This window comes from Grampus griseus (genome assembly GCF_964374135.1).
Source record: "Grampus griseus genome assembly, chromosome: 9".
NCBI classification, from domain to species: Eukaryota; Metazoa; Chordata; class Mammalia; order Artiodactyla; family Delphinidae; genus Grampus; species Grampus griseus.
This window is the reverse complement of record NC_139003.1, coordinates 75,624,145-75,650,631: the sequence shown is the minus strand read 5'-3', so window position 1 is coordinate 75,650,631 and position 26,487 is coordinate 75,624,145. Positions and strand designations below refer to the sequence as shown.

The following is a 26,487-nucleotide window of genomic DNA, read 5'->3' as shown; positions in this document are numbered from 1 at the left end:
TTATCACCAACTCATCTCCCCCAGAGGTAACCATTATTCTGACTTAATGACCCCATAGATCTAACACAAAATACTCATTCATTCTTAGAGAATCAAGAACTACTATGTTTCAGCCTTAAGGAATTATTTTATGTCACTGATGACCTAGAAGACTCTAGAAAATGCTTTGAATAAGCAGATATAAGAAGAGTACAATTAGAATTACAATTTTTCCAGAATATTAACTATGCTGTAACATATCCATGAAGCTACTTAAGGAAACATATATATCAGAGAGTAACAGTCATCACCGTCTACCGGAAGGGCATATAAGATGACAGAATTTAACATCTCTACCAACTTAAAAAAAGAGACTCACACCTTTCAAGTTCTTTCTTTTGTCCTCCAAATGCAATCACAGTTCTAATTGCTGCTAACACCTCTTCAGCTACTGCTCCAGCTTTTGCATATGCCAAGAGTTCTTTATCAGTAAATGAAGATAGTATCTGTTTAAAAACACAATTGCAGATAATTTAAAATTTAACAAGTTAATTGTATCTTTTGTAAAGAAAAAATAAATATATACACAAATGTTCCTTGTATGTTACTGTATATAAATCTTTTATTCATCTTTGGTCATCATGTCCTACTTTTTAGTGTACATATTATAAGCCACTTCAAATTCTTTTTGGACTGAGATGGTATAAAACAAATTAAATTAAAATTTTTATTTTCTCACTATACCCCATGGATCCTCATATAAATAAATAAATCTGGGACTTTAAATCTCAGAAGGAGGTGTATACTATTAACATAAACCAATATAGCAAAAGGGGCATTATATCAAGGAAATAGGGTGTGTACTCAACACAGCAATTGCTAATTGTACTCTAGCTCAGAAGTATCAAGGTAGGAGGCCAGAAGAACGCAGGGGACCAAGTACTGAGTAGTGACAGGGCTTTAAGGAGGTTTCACATGCCGGGGAAGCAGAGCTCTCTTTGCTGATGTTTCTGAGCAATACATTAATCCACCAGGGAGGTCTCTGTTTTATGGATGCGCTTCGATCCTTCTGTTTGGTCCCTGAGCATCTGTTCTGTGGAAGGAACAGTACTGGGTCCTTTGTATACACAGGATCTCATTGATTCTTCTCATTTGCACAGTGAAGTAGGTATTATTTTCCCCACTCTATACATGAGGAAATGGAGGGATGAAGAGGTCAAGTAATTTCCTAATATGTGAAATAGCCAGGATTCAAGGCTTCAAAGCATGAATTAACAGCCACTGGAGTGAATCTCTCTAATACCAGCCACTGACATGTGGACCCCTCTGGGATCCCAGAGGGCCCTGTGATAAAAACTGGATCAACTGGCATGGGCAAAGGACTAAGGTTAATATTTTAACCTGGAATACATGACTAGTCAACCACCTAACTAAATATTACACACAAGCAATTCAAATAAAATTCTGAGTAAACAGTATTACACTCTTTCAATTAATAATTTACAGCATTTGTGGACTCGTATGTGTACGTAGTAACAGTCTATTTCTTCATGTCGTAAAAAGCTCAAAATTATTTTGATTTTAATAGTGGATCTCTTCCTTTGCTGTGTGTGAAAGTAAAAGGAGCTATGATAGATGCAGGAATGGGTGGGTGAAGGCAAATGAACATTTATTAACTAGATTCCATGTGCAGATGTTGTGCTGTATGTACCTTCTTCTTTGGTACCCAAAACAACAACCCACTGATGCACTAGACCTCCCTGACCTCTCAAAGTGACCTGCCTAGGGCTGTCCCAGCACACTTGCCAGAATCACTCACAGCGCTGGGGCTGAGTCAGGGAGGTCATTGTCATTCCTGAACAAACAGGTCTGCATAATGCAAGAGGTGCATACAATATGCTTTGGCTATTTTTCTCTGCTCCTTTTGAAACCTCACCCCACAACTATCAACCACACCAGAAGCAGCTGACAACAGGAAGATTACTAGAAATATTTTTGAATTAGGAGCTGCAAAACATGCTATTTTAATTTATTGTTAAAGTATCAAGTACCATTCCAATTGATTCAATATACCTGGCTTCTCTACAACCTTCCATAACTATAAGCATATGATTAGGCAAGACTATGGTAGAATCTTCATTAAGTGTTTTGTTTTGTTCTTTGTTTTTTAAGATATCATGCCTGCTGAAAGAAAATAACCTCCAAAATATTCTGAGGGATATGGAAAGCCAACTTGCTGTTCCTCTAATATAAAATAATAGAATGGTGATACTTCACAATGACCCACATAAACTATATAAAATATCACTAACTCATCCCTTATTCCAAAGGCTGTTAATTTCTTAACAAGGCCTAATTGTATTAGTGCGAGACACATGAAATTGTTATTCCTGTAAGGTAAAATCTAATATCGGCCACTTTATATTGTTCAAACTAATATAGTCAGAAGCAATAGTTCTGACCACCACAGATGTGTGGACCTTCATCTTTGTCCCTTTTTTCCAATTCTCAGTGTAGGTTTTTGTTTTATTTTGTTTGAGATAATTTATACATGCTTTATTTTTTTTAAACTTGTTATTTTGAGATAATTGTAGACATAAAAGCAGTCATAAGAAACAATACAGTCAGAGCCCATATCCCCTTCATCTAGTGTTCCCGAAATAACACCTTCCAAACTTCAGAACAATATCACAGCCAGAAATTTAACATTTAACATCAATCCATCAACGTTATTCAGATTTACTAGTTTTACATGCACTCGTGTGTGTGTGTGTGTGTGTGTATGTGTGTGTGTTTAGTTCCAAGCAATGTTATCACCTATGTAGATTCGTATGACTACAGTCATGATACAGAACAATTCCATCACAAGGATCCCTCAGTGCTACTTTTCGTAGTCACAGCCACTTCCTTCCCTACTCCTCATTTCTCCCCTCCCCACCATCCCTAAGCCCTGAAAACTGCTAATTTGCTCTATCTACAATTTCATCATTTCAAGAATATTATATAAATGGAGTCATAAAGTATTTGACCTTTTGGGATTGGCTTTTTTCACCAAGTACAAATCTCTGGAGACTCATCCAGGTGGGTGTGTGTATATCAATACTTCTTTCCTTTTTATCACTGGACAGTACCCACAGTATGGACGCACCACAGTTGTTTAACCATTAACCTATTGAAGAATATCTGGGGTGGTTTCAGTTTGGGGCTATTACTAATAAAGCTGCTATGAACATTTGACTATAGATTTTTACATGAACATGATTTTCTTTTCTCTTAGATAAATGCCCAGTACAATTTGCTGGATTGTATGGTAACTGCATGTTTAGTTTTATAAGAAACTGCAAACTATTTTTCAGGTTGCTGTACCATTTTTCATTCCCACCAACAATCTATGAGTGATCCTGTTTCGCTGCATCTCAGCAGCATTTGGTGTTTCACTATTTTTTCAGTTTAGCCATTTTGGTAGATGTATAATGATATCTCACTGCAGTTTAATTTGCTTTTCACTGATGGCTAATGATGCTAAACAATCTTTCATGTGCTTAACTGCCACGTGTATATCCTCTCTGATGAATGTCTGTTCATGTCCTTTGCCCATTCTCTAATTGGTTTATTTGGTTTTTTTTTTAACTATCGAATTTTGAGCATTCTTTATATTTACATTATAGTCGACACTAGTCCTTTGTCAGATATATGATTTTCATATTATTTTTTTCCCAGTGTGTAGCTTGTCTTTTCATCCCTTTTACATGGCTTTCAGAGAGCAAAAGTTATGAATTTTGACAAAGTCTAATTTATAATTTCTTTTTCTTTTTTTTGGCAGTACGCAGGCCTCTCACTGTTGTGGCCTCTCCCGTTGCGGAGCACAGGCTCCGGACACGCAGGCTCAGCGGCCATGGCTCACGGGCCCAGCCGCTCCGCGGCACGTGGGATCTTCCCCGACCAGGGCACAAACCCGTGTCCCCTGCATCGGCAGGCAGACTCTCAACCACTGCGCCACCAGGGAAGCCCTATAATTTCTTTTTAAGGATCAAGCTTTTAGTAATCAAATCTAAGAACTCTTTGCCTAGGCCTAGATCCCAAAGATTTTCTATTTTCTTTCTAAAAGTTTTATAGCTTTACATTTTACATATAAATCCACAATCCATTTTTAGTTAATTTTTGTGTAGAGTGTGAAGTTTTGGTCTTTTTTCTTTAACCTCTGGATGTCCAATTGTTCCAGCACTATTTGCTGAAAAGACCATTCTTCTGCCATTGAATTGCTCTCACACCTTCATCAAACATCAGCTGGGCATATTTGTGTAAGTATATTTCTGGGTTCTCTATTGTTTCATTGATCTATGTGTCTATCCCTCCACCAATATACTATAGCTATATAGTAAGTTTTAGTATCAGGTAGACATATTCCTCTCACTTTATTCTTCTTTGTCAAAATTGTTTTAGCTATTCTAGAGCCTGTATCTTTCCATATAAATTTTAAAATAAACTTGCTTACCTATGTCCACAGAAAAACCTTTCTGAAATTTTTTATAGGAAATGCCTTAAACCTACAGATCAGTTTGAAAAAAGAAATCAACATTTTACTGTGTTCAGTCTTCTAATCCATGAACACACTATGTCTCTCCATTTATTTAGCCTTGATTTCTTTCATCACATTTAATAATTTTCAGCATACAGATCCTATATATGTTTTGTGAAATGTACACTTAAGCATTTCATTTTACTTGGAGTGACTAAATGGTATTAATTTTAATTTAACATTTAAATATTGGTTTATGCATGTTCATTGTTAGTATGCAGAAATGCAATTGATCTGGTATCCTTTGACCTTTCCAAACTCAGTTGTTAGTCCTAGGAAATTGTAGATTCCTTGAGATTTTCAACTTAGAAGATTACATTATCTATAGTTTTATTTCTTCCTTTCTCATCTATATGCCTTTTATTTCTTTTTCTTCTCTTGTTCTAGTACTTGTTCTAGTTCTTGTCTTGCTCTAGTACTTTGTTGAAACAGTGGTGAGCATGGTCTTCCTTATCTTCCTTATTTCCAGTCTTAAGGGGAAAACATTCAATCTTTCACCATTAAGCATGATATTAACTGTAGAGTTTTCACAGATGATCTTCATCAAGCTGAGGTAATATCTTTCTTTTCTTCACTTCCTGAGAGGTTTTTTTTTCATCATCAATGTGTGTTAGATACCGTCAAATGTTTTTTCTCTGTCAACTGATATGATCACACAGGTTTTCTTCTTTAGCTTATTGATATAGTAGATAACATGGATTGATTTTCAAATGTTGAAGCAGCCTTGCATAGCTGAAACAAATTCCACCTGCTCATAGTAAATTATTCTTTCTATACATTGCCAAATCTAGTTTGCTAATATGTTATTGAAGAATTTTTATTCTTAGTCCATGAAAGATACTGATCTGCCATTTTCTTTCTTTTTTTTTTTTTGTATTGACTTTGTCTGGTTTTGGTATCAGCTTAATACTGGTTTCATAAATGAGCTGGGAAGCATTCCTGCTTTGGGGGGAAAGAAGTAAAAGTCTTCTTTCTTCTGGGGGAGACTGTATAAAATTGGTGTTAGTTCTTCTTTAAATGTCTGGTAAATTTTTCCAGTAAAATCATCCGTGCCTGGAGAATTCTTTCTCAGGAGCTCTGAAGTTACAAAATAAATTTCTTTGATGATTATAGGGCTATGAAGATTGTCTATTTCATCTTAGTTGAATTTTGGTAGTTTGCAGTTATCAAGGAGTTGATCTCTAAGTTTTCAAATTTGTGAGGATAAAGTTTTTCGTAATATTTCCTTTATCTTTTTAATGTCTGTGAGATTTGTAGTAATATTCCATATTTCAATCTCGATATTGTGATTTGTGTCTTCTTTTTGTCAGTCTTGCTAATTTTATTGATTTTGTTTTGAAGAACGAACTGTTTCCTTGATTTTCTCTATTACTTTCCTATTTTCAAGTTCACTGATTTCTGCTCTTACCTTTATTGTTTCCTTATTCTGCTTGCTTTGGTTTTATTTTGCTCTTCTTTTTTCTAGTTTCTTGAGGTAGGAACTTACATTATTGATTTTAGATCCTTGCTCATTTCTAATGTAGATATTTAATGCTATAAATTTCTCTCAACACTTCTTTAGCTGCACCCAAATATTTTGGTATTTTATGGCTTTGTTTTCATTCGGTTATATTTTTTTTCTTTGAAACTTATTTTACAACCCATGGATTATTTTAACATGTATTGTTTAATTACCAAATATTTAGAGACTTTCTCAGTGTTGTTATTTGTTTCTAGTGGGATACCACTGTAGTCATAGAAAACACTTTGATGGTTTCAATTCTTTTAAATTTGTTGAGGTTTGTTTTATGGCCCAGGATATGAACTATATTGGTGAATGTTTAATGTGTATCCTGTTGTCGGGTACAATGTTTTATGAACACCAATTAGATCCTATTGGTTGACTGTGTTGGTCAGATCTTCTACAGTCTGATTTTTTGTCTAGTAATTCTATCAATGCTGAGCAAGGATAATAAAATAATTGTGGTTTTTCTATTTCTCCCTTCAATGTTCTCACTTTTTACTTCATTTAATTTGAGGCTTTGTTATTTGGTGCATACATATTTCGGATCATTATGTCTTCCTGGTGGAATGATCCCTATTATCATTATGTAATGCTCCTCTTTTTTGTAGTAATTTTCTTTGTTCTGAAGTTTATATTATCAGATATTAATATAGCCATTCCCTAAAAAAAGTAATGTTTTCATGTATATCTTTTTCCATCCTGTTACTTCCCTCTACCTATGTTGTTGAATTTGAAGTTTCTTGTAAGCAGCAGATACTCGGTAGGTCATGTTTTTTAAATCAACTCTGCCAATTTCTTTTTTGATTTGTATATTTTAACTATTTACAGTTAAGGTAATTAATATGTGAGCAGTTAAGTCTACCATTTTACTATCTGTTTTCTATATATTTCCTCTGTTTCTCATTCCTCTGCTTCTCTTGCCTACCTGAGAGATACTTGATCAAGTTTTAGGATTCCATCTTGATTTATTTATAGTGGTTTTGAATATATCTTTTTGCTTAGGTTTTGTAATAGCTGTTCTGGATGTTATAATGTTCATATGTGACTTATAAAAATCAACATTTTACCACTTATAATTTTTGGTTCAATCATCAAATAAGATTTAGAAATCTCCTGGAGAAAGAAAAGCCCAAATTTCTGCTCTTTCCATTGTTCCTTTTCCCTTCCTGATGCGCCAATATTTCTTATATCACTTCCCTTCTGTTTGAAGAACTTCACTTAGCCAGTCTTTAATAGTAGGTATGCTAATGGAAGGTTCTTCTATATTTCCATGATCTGAGAATGTTTTTATTTCCCCACCATTCCTGAAAAATACTTTTACCAAGTATTCAGTTGACAGTTCTTTTCTTTAAGAACTTGAGAAATATTTTGCTACTTCCTTCTGGTCTTTTGTAGTTTCAGATGAGAAATATAATGTCATTCAAATTGGTGTTCCCTAGTAGGTAATGTGTTGTTGCTCTTTAGCTGTTTTTAACTTTTTCCTTTGTCTTTAGTTTTCAGTAATTTAATTACAATTTGTTTAATCATGGATTTCTTTGAGTTCATCCTGTTTGAGGTTAGCTTAGCTTCTTGGATCTCAAGGGTTTTTTGGTTTTTTTTTTTTTTGGCTGCATTGGGTCTTCATTGCTGCATGCGGGCTTTCTCTAGTTGTTTCGAGCAGGGGCTACTCTTCGTTTCGGTGCGCAGGCTACTCATTGCAGTGGCTTCTCTTGCTGTGGAGCACAGGCTCTAGGTGCACGGGCTTCAGCAGTGGTGGCTCGCGGGCTCTAGAGCACAGGCTCAGTAGTTGTGGCACATGAGCTTAGTTGCTCCGCAGCACATGGGATCTTCCCTGACCAGGAATCGAACCCGTGTCCCTTGCATTGGCAGGCAGATTCTTAATCACTGCGCTACCAGGGAAGTCCCGGACCTAAACGTTTGTCTTTCACAAATCTTGGAAATTTTCAGGAATTATTTCTTCCAATACTCCATCAGCCTTACTTTTCTTTCTTTTGGGACTCTGACGGTAACAAATATTCTATCTTTTGTTATTGTCCAACAGGTGCCTGAGGCTCTTTTCATTTTCCCTGTTTGGGGGTGGGGGTGTGTGTAAATTCTATTGTTCTACCTCCAGGTATACTGATTCTCTCCTGTCATCTCCACTTAACAAGATTAAGCCCATCCATCATGACTTTTATTTCTGCTGCTGTATCTTTCTGATCTCTAATTTCATTCTGTCCTTTTTTCATAACTTCTTTTTCACTGCTGCTATTTTCTATTTTCTTTTGTTTCAGGAGAATTTGTAATTGATTAGTGAAGCACTTTTATAATGACTGCTCCAAAATCCATGCCAAACAATTCTAACACATGAATTATCTCAAGAGTGGTCAGTCAACTGTTTTTTTCTCATTCAAACTGTGATTTTCTTTCTTGGTATGACAAAAGTGATTTTTTATTATATCTTGGACATTCTGTCTATTATGTTAGGAGACTCTGAGTCCTATATAAATCTTTTATTTTAGCAAGCAGTTACCCTGTTTGGGTTTAGCATGCAATTCTTGACCTACTTTTGTGAGCTGTGGTTCCAATAGCAGTTTTACATTCAGAGTCTTTCTGGTATTATTTTTTGCCAGCATGGTTTATCTAGAGTTGCTGGGGCCCCTGCTTCTGCTACCTGAGGGAGTGGAAGTGATTTCTTAAGGTCAGACCACCAGGTATCTCTTGTAGGGGCAGGATACGGTAGCTTCCCCTCCCTGTGCCCTCTAGCTGACCCAGTGTCTCTGGGTGGGGTTAGAGAGTTGCATGCAGAGATCAAAAGAGGCTTCCTGGAGTAGGAAGCTTGCTGGGACAAAGTCCCTTCCTGTTCTACATTCTTGCACTGGTGCCTCTGGGTTAGAGAAGAGAGCCTCAGGCTCACAGGAGCTTCCTAAACTGGGCCACATTTCTTTTTTAATATGGTTGACAACCAGATAATTTAAGAAATTTGTTTGAAACCATACCAAAAGCTTATGGCAGAGTGAACTTAGGTCTCCAGCAATAAGTCTAGGGCTCCATTTATTAAAGAAATAGTATCTGAAGCAATGCACAATTACTTATTAAGAGATTAACTTACTGCTTTCTCCCGTAACTTAACTAGAGCGTGAATATATTTTAAAACAGTTTTTCAACAAATACTGATACGAAGCATCTGCCATCTGACTTGCTTAATATCCTAGTAAACAAGAAAATCAATTAACACAAAAGCTTCTGCCAAATATTTCAACAGATTAATGCAGAGATACAATTTAGCCACCAAGAACACCACTTAAACACTGTGTTAGTCTCAGCAACAAATAACAGAGTTCTCAGAACTTCAATTTCTTCCTCCATAAAATGAGATAATATCTATACTTCAGAAAAATATGTATTTCATGCCTTTGAGGAAGAAGAAAAGATAATATGATAGAGTGAGGGGAAAAATATTCTGTAATATTCTACAACCTCCTTCTTCATATATAGAAAATATTATAGTTAATTACTGCAAAAGGCATAACATCTGCTAATTCTGGGGGAAATTAAAATATGTTGTTATTTTATTCTCTGAAATTCCCTGGGATTTTTTAACCTAAAAAGTGGGATCTGGGCTTCCCTGGTGGCGCAGTGGTTGAGAGTCCGCCTGCCGATGCAGGGGACACGGGTTCGTGCCCCGGTCCAGGAAGATCCCACCTGACGCGGAGCGGCTGGGCCCGTGAGCCATGGCCGCTGAGCCTGCGCGTCCGGAGCCTGTGCTCCACAACGGGAGAGGCCACACAGCAGTGAGAGGCCCGCGTACCGCAAAAAAAAAAAAAAAGTGGGATCTGGATAACAAGGTCCTATTGTGTGACACAGGAAACTATATTCAATATCCTGAGATAAACCATAATGAAAAATATGAAAAAGAACGTATATAGATGTATAACTGAATCACTTTGCTGTACAGCAGAAATTAACACATTGTAAGTTAACTGTACTTCAATAAAATAAGTTTTTTAAAAAGGAAAAATATGTATTTGCCTGACACAGTAGATACTAAAAACACAGCAGTTATTGTTTACAATAGCAAAACAATATCCACCCTACAGGGTTAAGTTTTTTTAAATTTCTTAATACTTACAGCCTGATTTATTTTGTGTTAGGCTTGGCTGGTTGGGCCTCTGTTATTTTATGACCTTTTGCCACATAAATGTGTAATGCTTTCTCTAATTTTTCTTCTTCTCTAAGAAATTACGTACTGGGCCAATCTCTCCACTGCCACCCACTCTTACATGAAATCAGTTTAAAATGAACAGCACACGCAGTCTTGAAAGAGAAAGGCCTGTGTATGGAGGTGGGGAGGGCCGTTTGTACTGCTCTGCCTTTGTGACTGGGAGAAAGAACTGTAGACTTTGGATTGACATGCACATGGGACTAGAAGATACCTCTTTTTAAAAACTTGTTTTCACACCAAGGGATTTAAGTATCTATAAACACAGTCATTTATAACGCTGACAAAACTGTTCAATCAATTACCAAATTAAATAAAATCTACAAAAACATTCAAATCAATAATGGTTATTGAATGGGACCTATGTGTTGTTCACTGAACTTGAAGCTCTTCCTGAATCTCTACTTATGAATATGGAACTGCCTACCAGGGAACACAGCTCGCCAAAAGCTGAGCATGCCTTTCACATGAATGCAGAGGATGAGATGGGACAGCTACTTCTTTCTTTGTCATCCCTTCCCCAAATAACTGCAGGGCAAGGACAGCACAGAGTCCTTGGTAGGTATAAGACTCACTGAGATTGCACCTGCTTATTCCCACTGATAGTGAAGAGAAGGTTCGAAACCAAGTATCAACTATAGAGTCAGGGTCATCAAGTGAGAAAAACAGCCTTCCGAGGCATGGAGTTATGGGGTGTTTCGGGAGTGGAGACAGTTAAGATAAGATAAGATCTGGATTCACAGGATTCACCTACCTTTGCCCAGATAGCAGCTGACAGACCAAGAACAGGACTGACGGCTAAAATCACAAGGGTTAACTTCCAACCTTGTGTAAATCCTACTGTAAAACCGGTGAAGAATGTTGCCATTGACTGAAAGAATATTCCAATTTTGTCACCAATTCCTTCATTAATTTTGGAGACGTCACTAAAAGAAGAGACAGTGTTAGAAATAAACATCAGAATTGCGAACACAGAACTTTTCTCCTGAATCTAGCTGGCTTTTTTGTTTGTTTCAGCGTGGGGTAAATTAGTTTACATCTAGGATCTTGCACAGTCACGTCCCCAGCAAGCATCATGTTGCTGCTCTAATGCACACTCCCAGAGGATTTTCTCGAGTTTGGCAAGCCCAACACCTCATTCATTGCTAGCCATGCAAGTCCCCTCATACCCTGCCAGGGTTCTGGGAATGAAAAGATGCGTGAGACACGACTGCGGCTCAGAAGGAATTTCGTGTCATAATTACTTCTGAGTGATGCACTAATGTCTCCTAACAGATCTGATGACTTCTCTTTCATTTTGTAAGAGTCAGAAGCACATCGGAGTTCGACATAAACCCAGGTACTTACTCTGAGAGCCGGGTGTTAAGCTCCCCAGTGTCATGCACGTCAAACCAGCCTACCTCCTGCCGCATGACAGCATGAAAAAACTGTTTTCTAATTTTGTATACTTGTCTTCCTGCTGCCAGGCACCAGAATGAAACCTGGATGTAAGCGGCGACAAGCACGCCAGCCCCGATTCCACTGTAATAATAGGCGTACCTGGAAAACGACAAGAAAACTGCACATGCTCTGCTTTCTCATCAATGCACCTTCCCACAACAGACCACTCACCCTGCCTTTTCTGGTTGTCTGTCTATCTTGACCTCCTTCACAAGCAGAGTTGGTCGGCATCCAACTACAGCTGCCCTGTTACAGTGTCATGCTTAAGAGTGTGGTTTCTAGGGCTTCCCTGGTGGCACAGTGGTTGGGAGTCCGCCTGCCGATGCAGGGGACATGGGTTCGTGCCCCGGTCCGGGAAGATCCCACGTGCCGCGGAGCGGCTGGGCCCATGAGCCATGGCCGCTGAGCCTGCGTGTCCGGAGCCTGTGCTCCGCAACGGGAGAGGCCACAACAGTAAGAAGCCCGCGTACCGCAAAAAAAAAAAAAAGACTGTGGTTTCTGTTTTGGCTCAAAGCACCGCTCTTCACTTAACTGCTGTGTAGCCTTGCTTAACCTTTCTAAGCCTCAGTTTTCTGATTGGTAAAATGGAGAGAAGAACTATAACACAGTGGGACCTCCCTGGAGGTCCAGCAGTTAAGACGCCACGCTTCCACTGCAGGGGGCGCGGGTTCGATCCCTGTCTGGGGAAATAAGATCCCGCATGCCGCGAGGCACGGCCATTAAAAAAAAAAAACTTTTACACAGTAACGTATGAATACACTTGGGCCCATGCCCAGCACAGAGTTAGCACCCAGAGAATGCCGGTTATTGTGAAAGACTTGTGTGGTGCCTTGAAGCGTCACAGCATCAGGTAATCTACCACTGTCCTCCTGCGTCGTTGGTTTACCTCCGTATCAGCTGATGAGCACTTGGGGTGGTTTCTGCACATTGGAGAGTGGAAACAAGTGACAGAATTTGCCAGAAAGTGGAACCAAGAGATGGAAATGGTCCTCTGATCTTTTGGGTTATTCATCTGGCAGAGCTTAGATGCCACGAGACAATTGAAAATGAAAAGTATTTTTATATCATCTGCCCAACTGGCCATCATAAGTTATCCTGAAATGCTTAATGAATCAAGTAGCAGTCCTTCCAGTTTAAATTCTAAAAATAAAGAACATGAGCATCTTCTAAATCCAGACCCTTGACCATCTAGAAATGCTAAATTTGTGTTTCCTCATCTGAGTCTTCATGCTGAAAAAAGCAAGCAACTCATGTGCTTCACTAAGCACTTACATTTTAGGTAAAGACAAACATGCTAAAATGAAATACAGGATTTAAAAGTTTTTAAAAGTTCACTACTTGCCACCCTCAAAGAAAAATGCTTCTATAAACCATGCAGAAGCTATAAGAATGGCATTGTGAAAAAGAAACGAAATTGAGTTATTTGTAGTGAGGTGGATGGACCTAGTCTGTCATACAGAGGGAAGTAAGTCAGAAAGAGAAAAACAGATACCGTATGCTAACACATATATATGGAATCTAAGGAAAAAAAAGAAAAAAAGGTCATGAAGAACCTAGGGGCAAGACGGGAATAAAGACACAGACCTACTAGAGAACGGACTTGAGGACATGGGGAAGGGGAAGGGTAAGCTGGGACGAAGTGAGAGAGTGGCATGGGCATATATACACTACCAACCGTAAAATAGATAGCTAGAGGGAAGCAGCTGCATAGCACAGGGATATCGGCTCGTTGCTTTGTGACCACCTAGAGGCGTGGGATAGGAAGGGTGGGAGGGAGGGAGACGCAAGAGGGAAGAGATATGGGAACATATTTATACGTATAACTGATTCACTTTGTTATAAAGGAGAAACTAACACACCACTGTAAAGCAATTATACTCCAATAAAGATGTTAAAAAATAAATTAATTAAATTAAATTTTAAAAAATGGCAGTGTGATAACCATATAGTTGCTGATGTCAATGTTTGCAACCTGGTGTAAACATATCTTCCCCAAGCTATACCTGGTAATTTACAATGTATTTATCAGGGAAGATGTAATTAGAATACTAAATTTTAGTTAATAGATAACAATATTTAATTATTATCCAAGTGTTAATGATATAGCGAGACAGTTAAAAAGAAACCTCATTTAAGAAGTAGAATGCATGCTTTGACAATAAATTAATGTATTGTAGGCCGTCAGTCTATGTTTACTCAAAACACACCTGTGCTTAAGCATTTATAAAATGATTACAAGACATTGTTTTTCATCAATATTTTAAAAATGCCTCTCTATAGGAATATTTGGAAGTAATTCTCATCTTTCAAAATATGGTCAAATATCTCCATTTTCCTCAAATCTACAGAACCATTTATAGGATAATGTGGAATCATTATCTTCTGAATCACCAAGTAATACCTTTGGACATGTTTTATAAGCTGTTCTAAGAGCAAACTTCAAGATAAGTAAATCATTAATGAAAGCCTCCCCAAGGTGACTTAAGGTTAAAAGGACTATAGTTATTCTGGGACGCCTTGTTTCATATATTAGAATTAGATGCTGTGTTACAAAAAAAAAATCCTGTTGACTGATCTCATGATATCACGACTAAAAATATCCAGGAATCAAACTAATAATTACAAAGCCATTGCAAATAATGTGATTCCTAATTGAACTGCATTTTAAATAAGGCCACTTTGAACTCCTCTAATTTCCCTGTAGATGATATTCTATATTTACCAATGCATACATCAGTCCAATCCAGGCTTAACCTTAACTTTACACATCTTATGCCGCAAATTATTTTCTTTAAAAAAAATATCCTACCTTGTATCCTCCTAGAAACAATGATGTTGCTCTCCTCAAAACTTTGAATCTTTATTATAATAACGCAAAATTTTAAACATTGCTACAACTGGACTGAGACTGAAATGCTTAGCAATAGTAAGGAAAACATCTACTTACGTGGTCATTTCCTCCTCCAGCTTTTCGCCGAAATACGTACTGTCCAGAAAACCTAGATCACCACAAAGCATATACCGTTATATCTCTTTGTTTTCCATTAAAAATGAATCAAACTTGTGTCACTTAACAATTTACACAAAAATAGGTCAAACTGATTTAATTTCAATTATGTGTAAGCACCACGGCATCCATTCAAATCTTTTACTACCAGCTGTGTGCAACAACACACACACTTAATTCATTGAAGCTTATTTGCAAGAAGAAAGCCACACTGATTGAGGAGTCTGTCAGCAGAAATACTAGTGTCCCTGGATTAAAATATTTTATGCAATAGCACTGCAAGATGACATAGAGAAAAATCTTTTCTAGGCGCTTTGTCCTGATAAATATCAGTGCAGACTTGACACTAAAGCACTTAGTATTTCAAATAGAACACAGCATTTCTCCAGTTTTTATTTTTAGTTTAAAAATATAAAATACAGGGACTTCCCTGGTGGTGCAGCGGTTAAGACTCTGAGCTCCCAACGCAGGGGGCCCGGGTTCAATCCCTGGTCAGGGAACTAGATCCCACATGCATGCCACAACTAAGAGTTCACATGCCACAGCTAAGGAGCCTGTGAGCCACAACTAAGGAGCCAGCAAGCCTCAACTAAGGAGCCCACCTGCCACAACTATGGAGCTTGGTGAGCCACAACTAAGGAGCCCACCTGCTGCAACTAAGGAGCCAGGGAGCCGCAACTAAATAAATAAATATAAATAAAAGAATTGCTAAAATATATATATATATATAGAAAATACAAAGAAAAATGTCATAAATACCAGTCAGCTCATCATGCATTATTAGCAAATGTTAACATTTTGGGACAAGGTACATTAAAACTTTAACACCCCCACCTAAATACACACACACACACACACACACACGCACGCACGCACTAGCCACTGTTCATTATTCTGGGGTGAATTTTTTTCAGATTTTCTTTTCTGTATGCAAGTATACACATACACATATACACATACATGCTTATGTTAAAAGGCAGAATCACAGTCCACACTCTGGCTGATTTTCCATGTCATTATGTGTGTATATATGTATATCTTTATTTTTTCTAAGTTGCATCTATTTCAGTTGCTTCCAATATCTTACTTTTACAAGCAATGCTGCATTAAACCTGTACATATATATTAAATACGGTGAATATTTTTGCAGGGTAAGTTTTCATAATCAAGATGGCTGGATCAATAGGGAGGCACACTATAAATCTTGTAGTTATTTCAAAAGTTACAGTATAACGCGAGACAGCCTGGGTCAGATGAGTGTGATTTTGACAGGTGCGGGAAAGAGGAAGAAAAGTTTTTCTGGCAAAGGGAACAACATAGACAAAAGTTCAGCACATGTTTGAAGAATGAATAAGCCGCTTTGGCAGGGGTGTGGGTGTGTTGTGTGGATGGAAGGAGGTGGATATATGGTTGAAAGATAATCTAGGCCCCACAGGTATGGTGTATAAAAACTAGTAAGCATTCCCTGGTTTTGAGCAGAAAAGGACAAGAGTAGAGGTTTGGTCTAGGATGACTTAGCTACCAGAAATGTGTAAGTTTAACTGGAACAGGGGAGACTGACAGATGGAGCTACTGCAATTAAGTAAGGAAAGAGGGTGGAAATGAGAATAGGAAAGAAGGAAAGTACCCATAAGATCTAGAGAGTGAGAAGTTACAGGCTCTAGCAACCGATGGAACAGAAGTAGCAAGAGTAACAATTAAAAAAAAAGACCAAGACCTTGAGTTTAAGCATCGGGACAAGGGTGATGTCGTGGTGGGACATAAGAAGTCAGCAAAAAGATGAGATCTGGGCAGATGTGAGCAGATTATTAGTTCAGTTCTGAAGATCTTTATTCTGTGGTACCTGGGACATTCTACTGAAGATGTCCAGTAAGTATTCAAACTGTGGCCCTCCAGTTCTAGACAGAGTTAGGTCTTAAGATGTAGGAGTCTCACATCTTAGAGGTCATAGCTAAATTCAAGAAAGAAAAAAGCCATCTCTTCTCACCTGTGAGGACAGGATGGCAGGTAGGGAGGAAATGACAACCAAGCACAGCACCCCACGGAAGGCTACATTTAGGAGTAAGAGAGAAAGTAGGAAGTCATAGAGAGATGCAGAGATGTAGCAAAACATGCAGCAGAGAAACTCGACAGCTTCCACTTTATGTCAACTGGAATAAGTGTACAGATAAATTTCTAATCAGTTATGATATTGCTTCTGCTCCATATTTGCAAAGATAAAACAGGATATTAAATATTGATAGCTGGGTGAGGATTTTTCTCCACATCAGTCTCAGAAGATCTCTCATTGCAGATGATCTAGGCAGGAAATGTCAATAGTGTGTATCACAACCAAATCAAGACAAATTTTCAAGTCTAACTAAATATCTGTTTTCTACTCATTGCTACTACCAGTTTTCTCAATTCTAGAGATAAGGGACCCGGAGAATTTGAACAAACATTCTTTGGCAATGGTGGCTTCTAGGTCTACCATCACATTTATTCAGCTCAGAAAGTAAAAATTATGTTCAAGGTCAAAACTGAGTCCTTTATGTTTATGTGTACAATATTCTCTCTCTCTCTCTCAGTGTGTGTGTGTATATATATATAAATAATTTCAGTCATCAGAAACCAACTCTTGCACCAAGTACCTTTTATTTGTGCTTCGGTGGTGTCAAAGTGCACCAGTAAATTAAAAAATGGAGCATTCAAGTCCTCTGACAGAGATGATCTCTACTCACCAAAGAATGAAATAAAGATATGTTCTTTAAACTCCCTCCAATCAACTTTTCTTTTCCTCCTATCAACTTTTATTAATTAAGAGCTCTCTGGCCCAGAGATTTTTCTTTCCTCTATGAGCTTCGCATAAAATTCTTATCTTGAGGCATTTTTTTCCAGAAAACCAAAACTTTGAGGCTAAAATGACTTTAGAGATCATATAGCCCAATAACTTTTTACCTGTATGGATCTCAAAGGGCTACTGCCCAGATCAACCGTTATAAAGAAGAATACTGGAAAAGTATCCAAAGATTATTATTATTTTTCAGTGAGAAAATCCATAAGCTCTCTGGGCTGTATAACAATATCAGCCAAATGATCAGTAGAGAAAAGCCAAAATTTTTTTATCCTAAAACCAAATCTTTTTTTTTTAATTAAAGTATAGTTGATTTACAATGTTGTATTAGTTTCAGGTATACAGCACAGTGATTCATATATATATTTATATTTATATATATATATATATATATATATATATGTACTTCTTTTAGATTCTTTTCCCATATAGGTTATTACAGAATATTGAGAAGAGTTCCCTGTGCTATACAGTAGGTCCTTGTTGGTTATCTATTTTACATACAGTAGTGCGTGTATGTTAATCCCAACCTCCTAATTTATCACCACTCCCCCAACAAGAAAAGGCAAACATTTCAGTGTAGGTTTTATTTTAATAAAATACTTGGTTGGGGCTTCCCTGGTGGCGCAGTGGTTGAGAGTCCGCCTGCTGATGCAGCAGACGTGGGTTCGAGCCCCGGTCCGGGAGGATCCCACATGCCACAGAGCGGCTGGGCCCGTGAGCCATGGCCGCTGAGACTGCGCGTCCGGAGCCTGTGCTCCGCAACGGGAGAGGCCACAGCAGTGAGAGGCCCACATACCAGAACCTCATTCTCCTGGTTCTCCCGCCACTCTGATCCCTCTCTCGGTCTCATTCACCAGTTCCTCATGCTCTCCCTCCTCTCTCCATGCTGGTGTTTCCCAGAATTTTATGCTCACTCCCAGGATGACCTCGACCACTTCTGCAGCTTCAGTGACTCCTGCATCTGTCCTTAAGCCACTAAAATGCTCTGCGTCCTCATGGCTAGTGCTCTGCTTCAGGTCTCCGTCATCTCTTACCTCTGCTCTAACAAAAGCCTCCTAACTGGTCTTTCTACTCCAATCAGATCTTTATATTGCCACCAGATTTTATCTTTGGGAACAAGAATATAATTATGTTGCTTCTGTTAATAACCTTCAATGACAGTCCACTGCACGAAGGATAAAGTCCAGGATCCATCACATGTCCTATTGGTCCCTTTGTAATCTTACCACAATAAGTCACACAACGACTTTCCAGATGACTTTTAACCCCACACCTTTCACCTCATCCCAGCAGCCAGGGAATTGCACAGTCACCATCTCGGGGTCGGGGTCGGGGAAGCTGCAGCATAAAAGAAAACAGTGCCCAAGTCTCTGCTTGACTGTTGTGTTCCTGAAGCCTTTGCCCTTGGGGACTAGAGAGGAAACTGGACACGACAAAATATTTTGCTTAAATTTCATGAGACTAAGCTCCGCCCTTTTAGACTAAAAACTACTTTTCACATACTAAGACGAGAGGCAGTAGAGAAGTGATGACAGCTTTCCTCCTCCAAGCCTTTATTCATTCCCCTCTCTCTACCCTTTCACCACGATCTCGCTCCTGGAAAAGACCTCTCCTCCATGAATGAGCTCAATATGACCTCCTTCCAAGTGGCTTACCCCCAAAGAGGGTGACTGACAAGATTCCAGAGTAACTGACACGCAAGTCAATTTACTAAATCAACACTAGAATAGACATACCATAGTTTATAGCCATCTCCTCCTTCCACTCCCATTGGTGTGACCTCCTAGAGAACAGGAGGGTACATTTATCTTTGTACTCTCGGTGCACACCCTGCTCTATCTGCTGTACGCAAGCTTGTCCCAAAGATGTACAAAGGTTTCACAGAGCTACCACACATGCAGACCATTTATGAAAATATTCCAACCAACCATTCTCTTATTTTGTATATGCGTCTCATGTGTTGTAGAATTAAACAGAGATACAACAGACCACTACCCTACTACCTGGGGTAAGGAAAGCCTTTTCTAAAACCAAGTAAGGGACTTCCTTGGTGGCCCAGTGGGTAAGACTCCACGCTCCCAATGCAAGGGGCCCAGGTTCGATCCCTGGTAGGGGAACTAGATCCCTCATGCATGCCGCAACTAAGAGTTCACATGCCGCAACTAAGAAGTCTGCATGCTGCAACTAAAAGATCCCGCATGCCGCAAACTTGCTGTTTTACCTGGCAAGCATCCATGACAGATGTAATTTACACCCAGGGACTCCCTGATTAAAGACATTAGTAAACCACTGCTTTCAATGGTCTTCAAGGTCCATTCTAGCTCAAGAATGCTAGGATTCCAGTTTTCCCAGTCTTGTGCAGGAAACTCCATTAAACACAAGCAAGAGGATTAGGACTGACATATATACACTATCATATGTAAAATAGATAGCTAGCAGGAACATGCTATAAAGCACAGGAAACTCAGCTCCGTGCTCTGTGACGACCTAGGTGGGTGGGACGGGAGGGAGATGCAAGAGGGAGGGGCCGTATGTATACATAGAGCTGATTCACGGCACTGTACAGCAGAAACGAACACAACATAGTAAAGCAATTATACCCCAATTAAAAAAAAAAACACACAAGCAATCGGAATTTGGACCTTCTGCCTAGATCAATCCCTCTGACACTTGCCTGACAGTGTGGTTGAGCTGACTGCACGTGACAGAGGTGACTCTGGGAGCCAGAGTCACCTCATGTGTGCTGCTTTCACACTGGCCTGAAGAGCTGTGCCTTGGGGCTGACCTGCCTGATATACCAATACGTAAGTCTACAGGATGGCACCTTAGGCAGAGAAAAGACCAAGTGGAAAGTACTAGCGTTTGCTTCAATTTTAGGCAGAGTTTGAAACCACAAGTAGAGTGGGAAAAATACCAGAATAAAAGGCAGGATTCCTGACCCAGGAACTCAGCTCTGTCCACGAACAAGCAATTCCATTCTGGTCACTTTGTCTCAACTTCCTGAGCATTGGTTTCTACATCTATCAAATTATGGGTTTGGGCCAGATAATTTTCTAGGCTCTTTTTCACCTACAGAATTCTGTGATTCCGTCTTTCATTTATTCATCGCACTTCTTAAGCACCTATAATGGGTCAGGTGTTGTCTATCTTCATTTTTTTTTTTGCTGACTTTTATAATATATTGTAGAGAGTACATTCTAACTAATCTACTTTTTGGCTCGAAGAAACATTTCCCCAATACTAACCAAAAAAAACAAAAAAAATCTGACCATACTACACTACTACTACTATTCCAGAAAAACTAGTCATATTTTAAGTTTTAACTCAGACTTAAAAATAAACTACCACACTGGGACTTCCCTGATGGTTAAGACTCCACACTCCCAATGCAGGGGGCCGAGGGTTCAATCCCTGGCCAGGGAACTAGATTCCACATGCATGCCGCAACTAAGAGCCTGCATGTCACAACTAAAAGATCCTGCACACCACAACTAAAGATCCCACGTGCGGCAACTAAAGATCCCGCACGCAGCAACAAAGATCCCACGTGCCACAACTAAGACCTGGGGCAGCCAAAGAAAGAAATCAATAATTTTAAAAATAATTAAATAAATAAGCTGCCACACAAAACACTATACTTCTAAATATTCTGTCATTATTTGGTACTCAATTTTCCAGAAATTTATCTCTCAGAATTTTTCCCATGAAATGGTTAGCAGCAGAGGAAAGCCTTGAGCAAATGAAAAGAAAACATCCATCACAGAAATTTTTATGAAGTACTTAGAACTGAAGTATTAACTAACATTCTAGTCTGGAGAATACTCATAATGCTAGCCTTGAGGACAGAGACGGCAACGTTTTCTGTTTACAACACCAAAGTCTTGAAACACATATTCAAGATCTGCATATGATTTATATGCTCATAGTTTAAGCAGCAAAATATAGATATTACTTTTTTTATATTTATATTACTTATATAAGTTATAAATATATTTCCACATTTCCCCTTTTTCTCTGAATTATTAACTTGTACTAGAATTTGAGTATCTCATTTGTTCCATTCCTCAGCCCACAATCTGGTAGGAGGTTAAACAGAACCAACCATGATATAGTTATGGAGAAAGAGAGAAGCCATTCATGTGGATGTACCATCGACTGAACCATTAGAGACAATAAATAATGAAGAGTTTATGTGAAGAGTACTTCTGGGTGTTACCCACAGTGAGACACGGCAGATCTCCCTCACGTACTTTCATTTCTCGATTAACACATAATCCTCACTGTCTTCCTTTCTGGGTGTCCCTCTGTCTTCTTCAGTGCATGGACTTGGGACTGGTCTGCATGCGTTCAAATACTGACTAATTACTAACTCTATGACCTCAGGCAACTTAAATATACTCAACCCTCTGGGCCCTGGTTTCCTCATCTGTAACGTATAGATAATAATAGTATCAACCTCACGTCCATGAAAGAAATAAAGGAGTTAATATATGTAAAGCACTAAGAACAGTGCCCAGCACGTATTAAGTGCTCAATAAAAATTGGCTTTAGTTACTGCTAAAAATTGAGTCTTCCTCAAGGCTTAGAACTCCCCATTCCTTTTACTTTTCCCCATATCCTATCCCAGGAGATTTATCATTCCTTCAACTCAAATGTTGTCAAATCTCTAGTCCAATTCTTTATGCCAAGATTCAGTCTCATTTCTTAAACTGCCTGGATATCATTTACACTTGTACGCAACTTGTCACCTTTAACACAACGTGTCTAAAATCACAAGCACCTTTATCCAGGCTCATGTGCAGGCAGTGAATAGTCTCATGAGGAAGATGAGAATTCACAGAACACTACAGAATTTCAGCAGTGGTTGAGTTCTGTTCACACAGATGACTTCGCAAGGCCCAAGTCATCAGAGATTTTAAGGCAAAGGCAAAACCTAACAAGATAGAGATAAAAGGGAGTAGGATGTCGGGAAATCAGATCCACAACAAAAAGAACAGAATGAAGGCCACTGTCTGATAAACAGAGAAAGGCATTGGGAGAAGAGAAAGCCTTTGAGGGGTCTATTACAGCAGCATAAAAGGATCTGCCTGGGGCTTCCCTGGTGGCGCAGTGGTTGAGAGTCCGCCTGCCGATGCCGGGGACATGGGTTTGTGCCCCGGTCCGGGAAGACCCCACATGCTGCGGAGCAGCTGGGCCCATGAGCCATGGCCGCTGAGCCTGCGCGTCCGGAGCCTGTTGCTCCGCAACGGGAGAGGCCACACAGTGAGAGGCCCGCGTACCGCAAAAAAAAAAAAAAAAAAAAAAAAAAAGGATCTGCTTGCTCAAAAAGTTTTTCAAACTGTCTAGTTAAATCCTATGTTTAGTGTAAAACTCTGAGGCTTTCGAGAGCCTTAGCAAATCTAAGTCTCCTGAAGCAAGGAATACTTCCTGTCCAACAAGGAGGCTCTGGTACCTAGCCTACCCCACAGAGAGGTCATGAGGTTCTACCCAGGGAAGGGCAAGAAGAAAGGTCTGAGAGTGTCTGAGGCCCCAGTAGGCTGGCCCTCCCACCAGAAGCATCAGAGAGCTCATTTGCCCTCGGCTCCAGGACCAGCATCAAAACCTTTGCTATCTACTCCCCTCACCCAGGCAGCTTTCAGGACATTTGGAAGTCTGAATCTACAAACACATTTATGACAAGATACTGAGTGTTCTAGGGTAAAAATTACAACAGAGATAGCATGGAGCCTTGAAAAGACACAGAAGGATATACAGGGGAGTGGCAATCAGGAATGGTGGTGAGAGAAGGGTATTAACTGTATTTTTTAATATTTGTTTTTAAATGGTTTCACTTGTCACATAGAACATGTCTATTTTGTGCATGAGAGAGGTACCATCTGACCAAACTTGGTTATCACCTCCTCTTGGAAGCCTGCCATGATTCCTAGATGGAGCCAGACACCCATCCTCTCCTTCCCAAGTAGTTTGTGTATCTCTGTATCATAGCACTAATCATATCCAACTGCATTTGTTGGCTCCCTTGTCCATTCCGCCCATTATGCTAAATTTCTTGGGGGATGGGAATGAAAACTTAGGACACATACCATGGCTGGCTCACAGAATGCTTTAATACATATTCACTGGTGGACTGATCGAAGATAATAACCCCCTACTCAATACCCTGCCTCAGAGATTGGCAACCCTTTCCTGTAAAGGATCAGATGATATTTTAGGCTTTGTGGACCATATGGTCTCTGTCACAACAACTCTACTGCACCACTGTGTTGTGAAAGTAGCCACAGATCATACTCAAATGAATGGGCATGGCTGTGTTCCATTAAAACTTTATGTATAGACACTGAAATTTCAACTTCATATCATTTTTATGTGTCACAAATATATTCTTCTTTTAATTTTTCCCAGTGATTTAAAAACGTAAAAATCATTCTAAGCTCACAAGTGGCATAAAAAGAGGCAAGAGGCCAGATATTGCCCACGGGCCATAGTTTGAGGACCGTTGCCTTCCGCGATAGGCCTGCCTAGCAGTCCATAGTTCCTAAGGAAATGCTGCTGAAAGGGATAATTCACATCTATAACAGGTACTGAGTGATTTGCAGTATGCCTTTCAACAAATATGAAAACTGAGGTAGTATCACAGAGCTCTATAAAGATGAAATGAGATAAGGAACCATATCATCACTGCAGGTTATGAAGGTTCATTTGTGAGGAACATGGAAGTATGAGTTTCCTGTTGATAATAATAACAATAATTAACATTGAGTACTTTTTTATGACTAAATTCTCTTCCATGAGCCTTCAATGAGGAATCCACTGAATTTTCACAACCATTCTATGAAGGAGGTTCTATTGTTATCCAACCTTTTTTTGAAGATGAGAAATTAAAGTATGAAAAAATTCCCCAAACCTAACTAAAAAGTGGGGCAAAGGTGGGGTTTCAGTCGCAGGCAGTCCAACTCCAGAGCCTGCACTTTAACCACTGAATACAGTGCCTCTCAAGAAGGTGACACAGACAGAGACAAAACTTCCAAATACTTCTCTAAATTTTCCCAAGATTGGAAGAGGGAGCTGAATGGGAAGGATTGGCAAGGAATGCAACGTCAACTACTCCCCCCGTTGGAAACCCTATGATCTGGACATCTATGAAGATGCAGTCCAAACCACCAGCTTACGAGCTAATGCAGAGGCCTAGGAGGAGCTAGTCTCCACAGCTGGACCGTTCTGAGAACTGACGTATGCTGTTGGGTAACTAAGACAGGTTACTGCCCATCTCACATGTCTAAAGGTGGACCAGGTAACAAACACCAAGACATAGTAATCGTCAGTACTTCTACTTAAAGAGATCAATTATTTTCTTATGAGAGTAAAGGCCAATTAACATCTGGGTGATGGAGATATAATGTATGTATATGTTAACACACTTGGTTTTTTTTAAAAAGAAAAGACTAGTCAGACATGCACCCCAATGTTCACAGCAGCATTATTTGCAACTGCCAAGATATGGAAGCAACCTAAGTGCCCACTGACAGATAAATAAAGAAGATGTGGTACATATATACAATAGAATACTACTCAGCTACAGAAAAGAACAAACTTTTGGCACTGGCAGCAACATGCATGGACTTGGAGGGCATTACGATAAGTGAAATCTCAGACAAAGAAAGACAAATATTGTATGATATTATCACTTATACGTGGAACCTAAAAAACACAACAGGGCTTTCCTTGGTGGCGCAGTGGTTAAGAATCCGCCTGCCGATGCAGGAGACACGGGTTCGAGCCCTAGTCTGGGAAGATCCCACGTGCCACAGAGCGACTAAGCCTGTTCGCCATGACTACTGAGCCCGTGCTCTAGAGCCCGCGAGCCGCAACTACTGAGCCCGCATGCTGCAACTAGTGAAGCCCGAGCACCTAGAGCCCGTGCTCCACAACAAGAGAAGCCACCACAACGAGAAGCCCGCGCACTGCAATGAAGAGTAGCCCCCCCCGCTAGCCACAACTAGAGAAAGCCCGCGCACAGCAACGAAGACCCAACACAGTCAAAAATAAATTAAATAAATAAATAAATAAAACCACAACAAACTAGTAAATATAATAAAAGAGAAGCAGACTCACAGATACAGAGAACTAACTAGTGGTTACCAGTGTGTGTGGGAGCAATATAGGGGTGGAGGAGTGGGAGATACAAACTACTGGGTGTAAGACAGGGTCAGGGATGTATTGTACAACACGGGGAATATAGCCAGTATTTTGTAATAACTGGAAATAGAAAGTAATCATGAAACACTGTATAAAAAAAATTTTAGGGGCTTCCCTGGTGGCGCAGTGGTTGAGAGTCCGCCTGCCAATGCAGGGGACACGGGTTCGTGCCCCGGTCCAGGAAGATCCCACATGCCGCGGAGCGGCTGGGCCCATGAGCCATGGCCGCTGAGCCTGTGCGTCCAGAGCCTGTGCTCCACAACAGGAGAGGCCACAACAGTGAGAGGCCCGCGTACCGCAAAAAAAAAAAAAAAAATTTAAATTAAAAAATAGAAAATACATTTTGAAGAAGACCAATCCACACAGCACAAGTGAGTCTACTCTGGCCCATCCAAGTTCAGCTCTGCTAGCTTCAGGCAGCCATGTAATTGTCTACTCTTCCCAGACTGGGCCAATTTTCAACAGCTGTGTTAATAGCCCAATATTTCCTGATAAACACAGCTGAGTTCAGCAGCTGGCCCTCCATGGAATGCATGCAGGTGCACAGCATAATAAGTAGAACACCTCCCACAGTTAGATCAATGTGTGTGTCTGGATTTCATAAAAAGTGGGTAGGATAAGAATGGGCACAGATGTACATATAAAGTCAGCTGAGCTGCCACAGAGCCCTGAAAAGTAGTGAGAGAACCAACTCCAAAGAGTATTGCTAAATTATAGCATGCCTGGGAACCAATGGACTCAGAGA

General features: G+C 39.5%; 1 protein-coding gene across 2 annotated transcripts in view; it reads right to left on the bottom strand.

Moving 5' to 3' along the window:
- The window catches only part of ABCB1 (ATP binding cassette subfamily B member 1), a 106,031-nt gene that overhangs the window by 62,321 nt on the left and 17,223 nt on the right, over positions 1–26,487 (bottom strand). The window contains exons 5-8 of one of the 2 annotated variants that reach the window (XM_082662564.1): positions 14,651–14,702; positions 11,611–11,802; positions 11,018–11,189; positions 361–485 (exon numbers count right to left, since the gene is read on the bottom strand). In XM_082662564.1, the coding sequence (XP_082518690.1) occupies positions 361–485; positions 11,018–11,189; positions 11,611–11,802; positions 14,651–14,702 (541 nt within the window). The remainder of the gene's footprint in view (positions 1–360; positions 486–11,017; positions 11,190–11,610; positions 11,803–14,650; positions 14,703–26,487) is intronic. The other variant, XM_082662565.1, reaches the window with a different exon arrangement.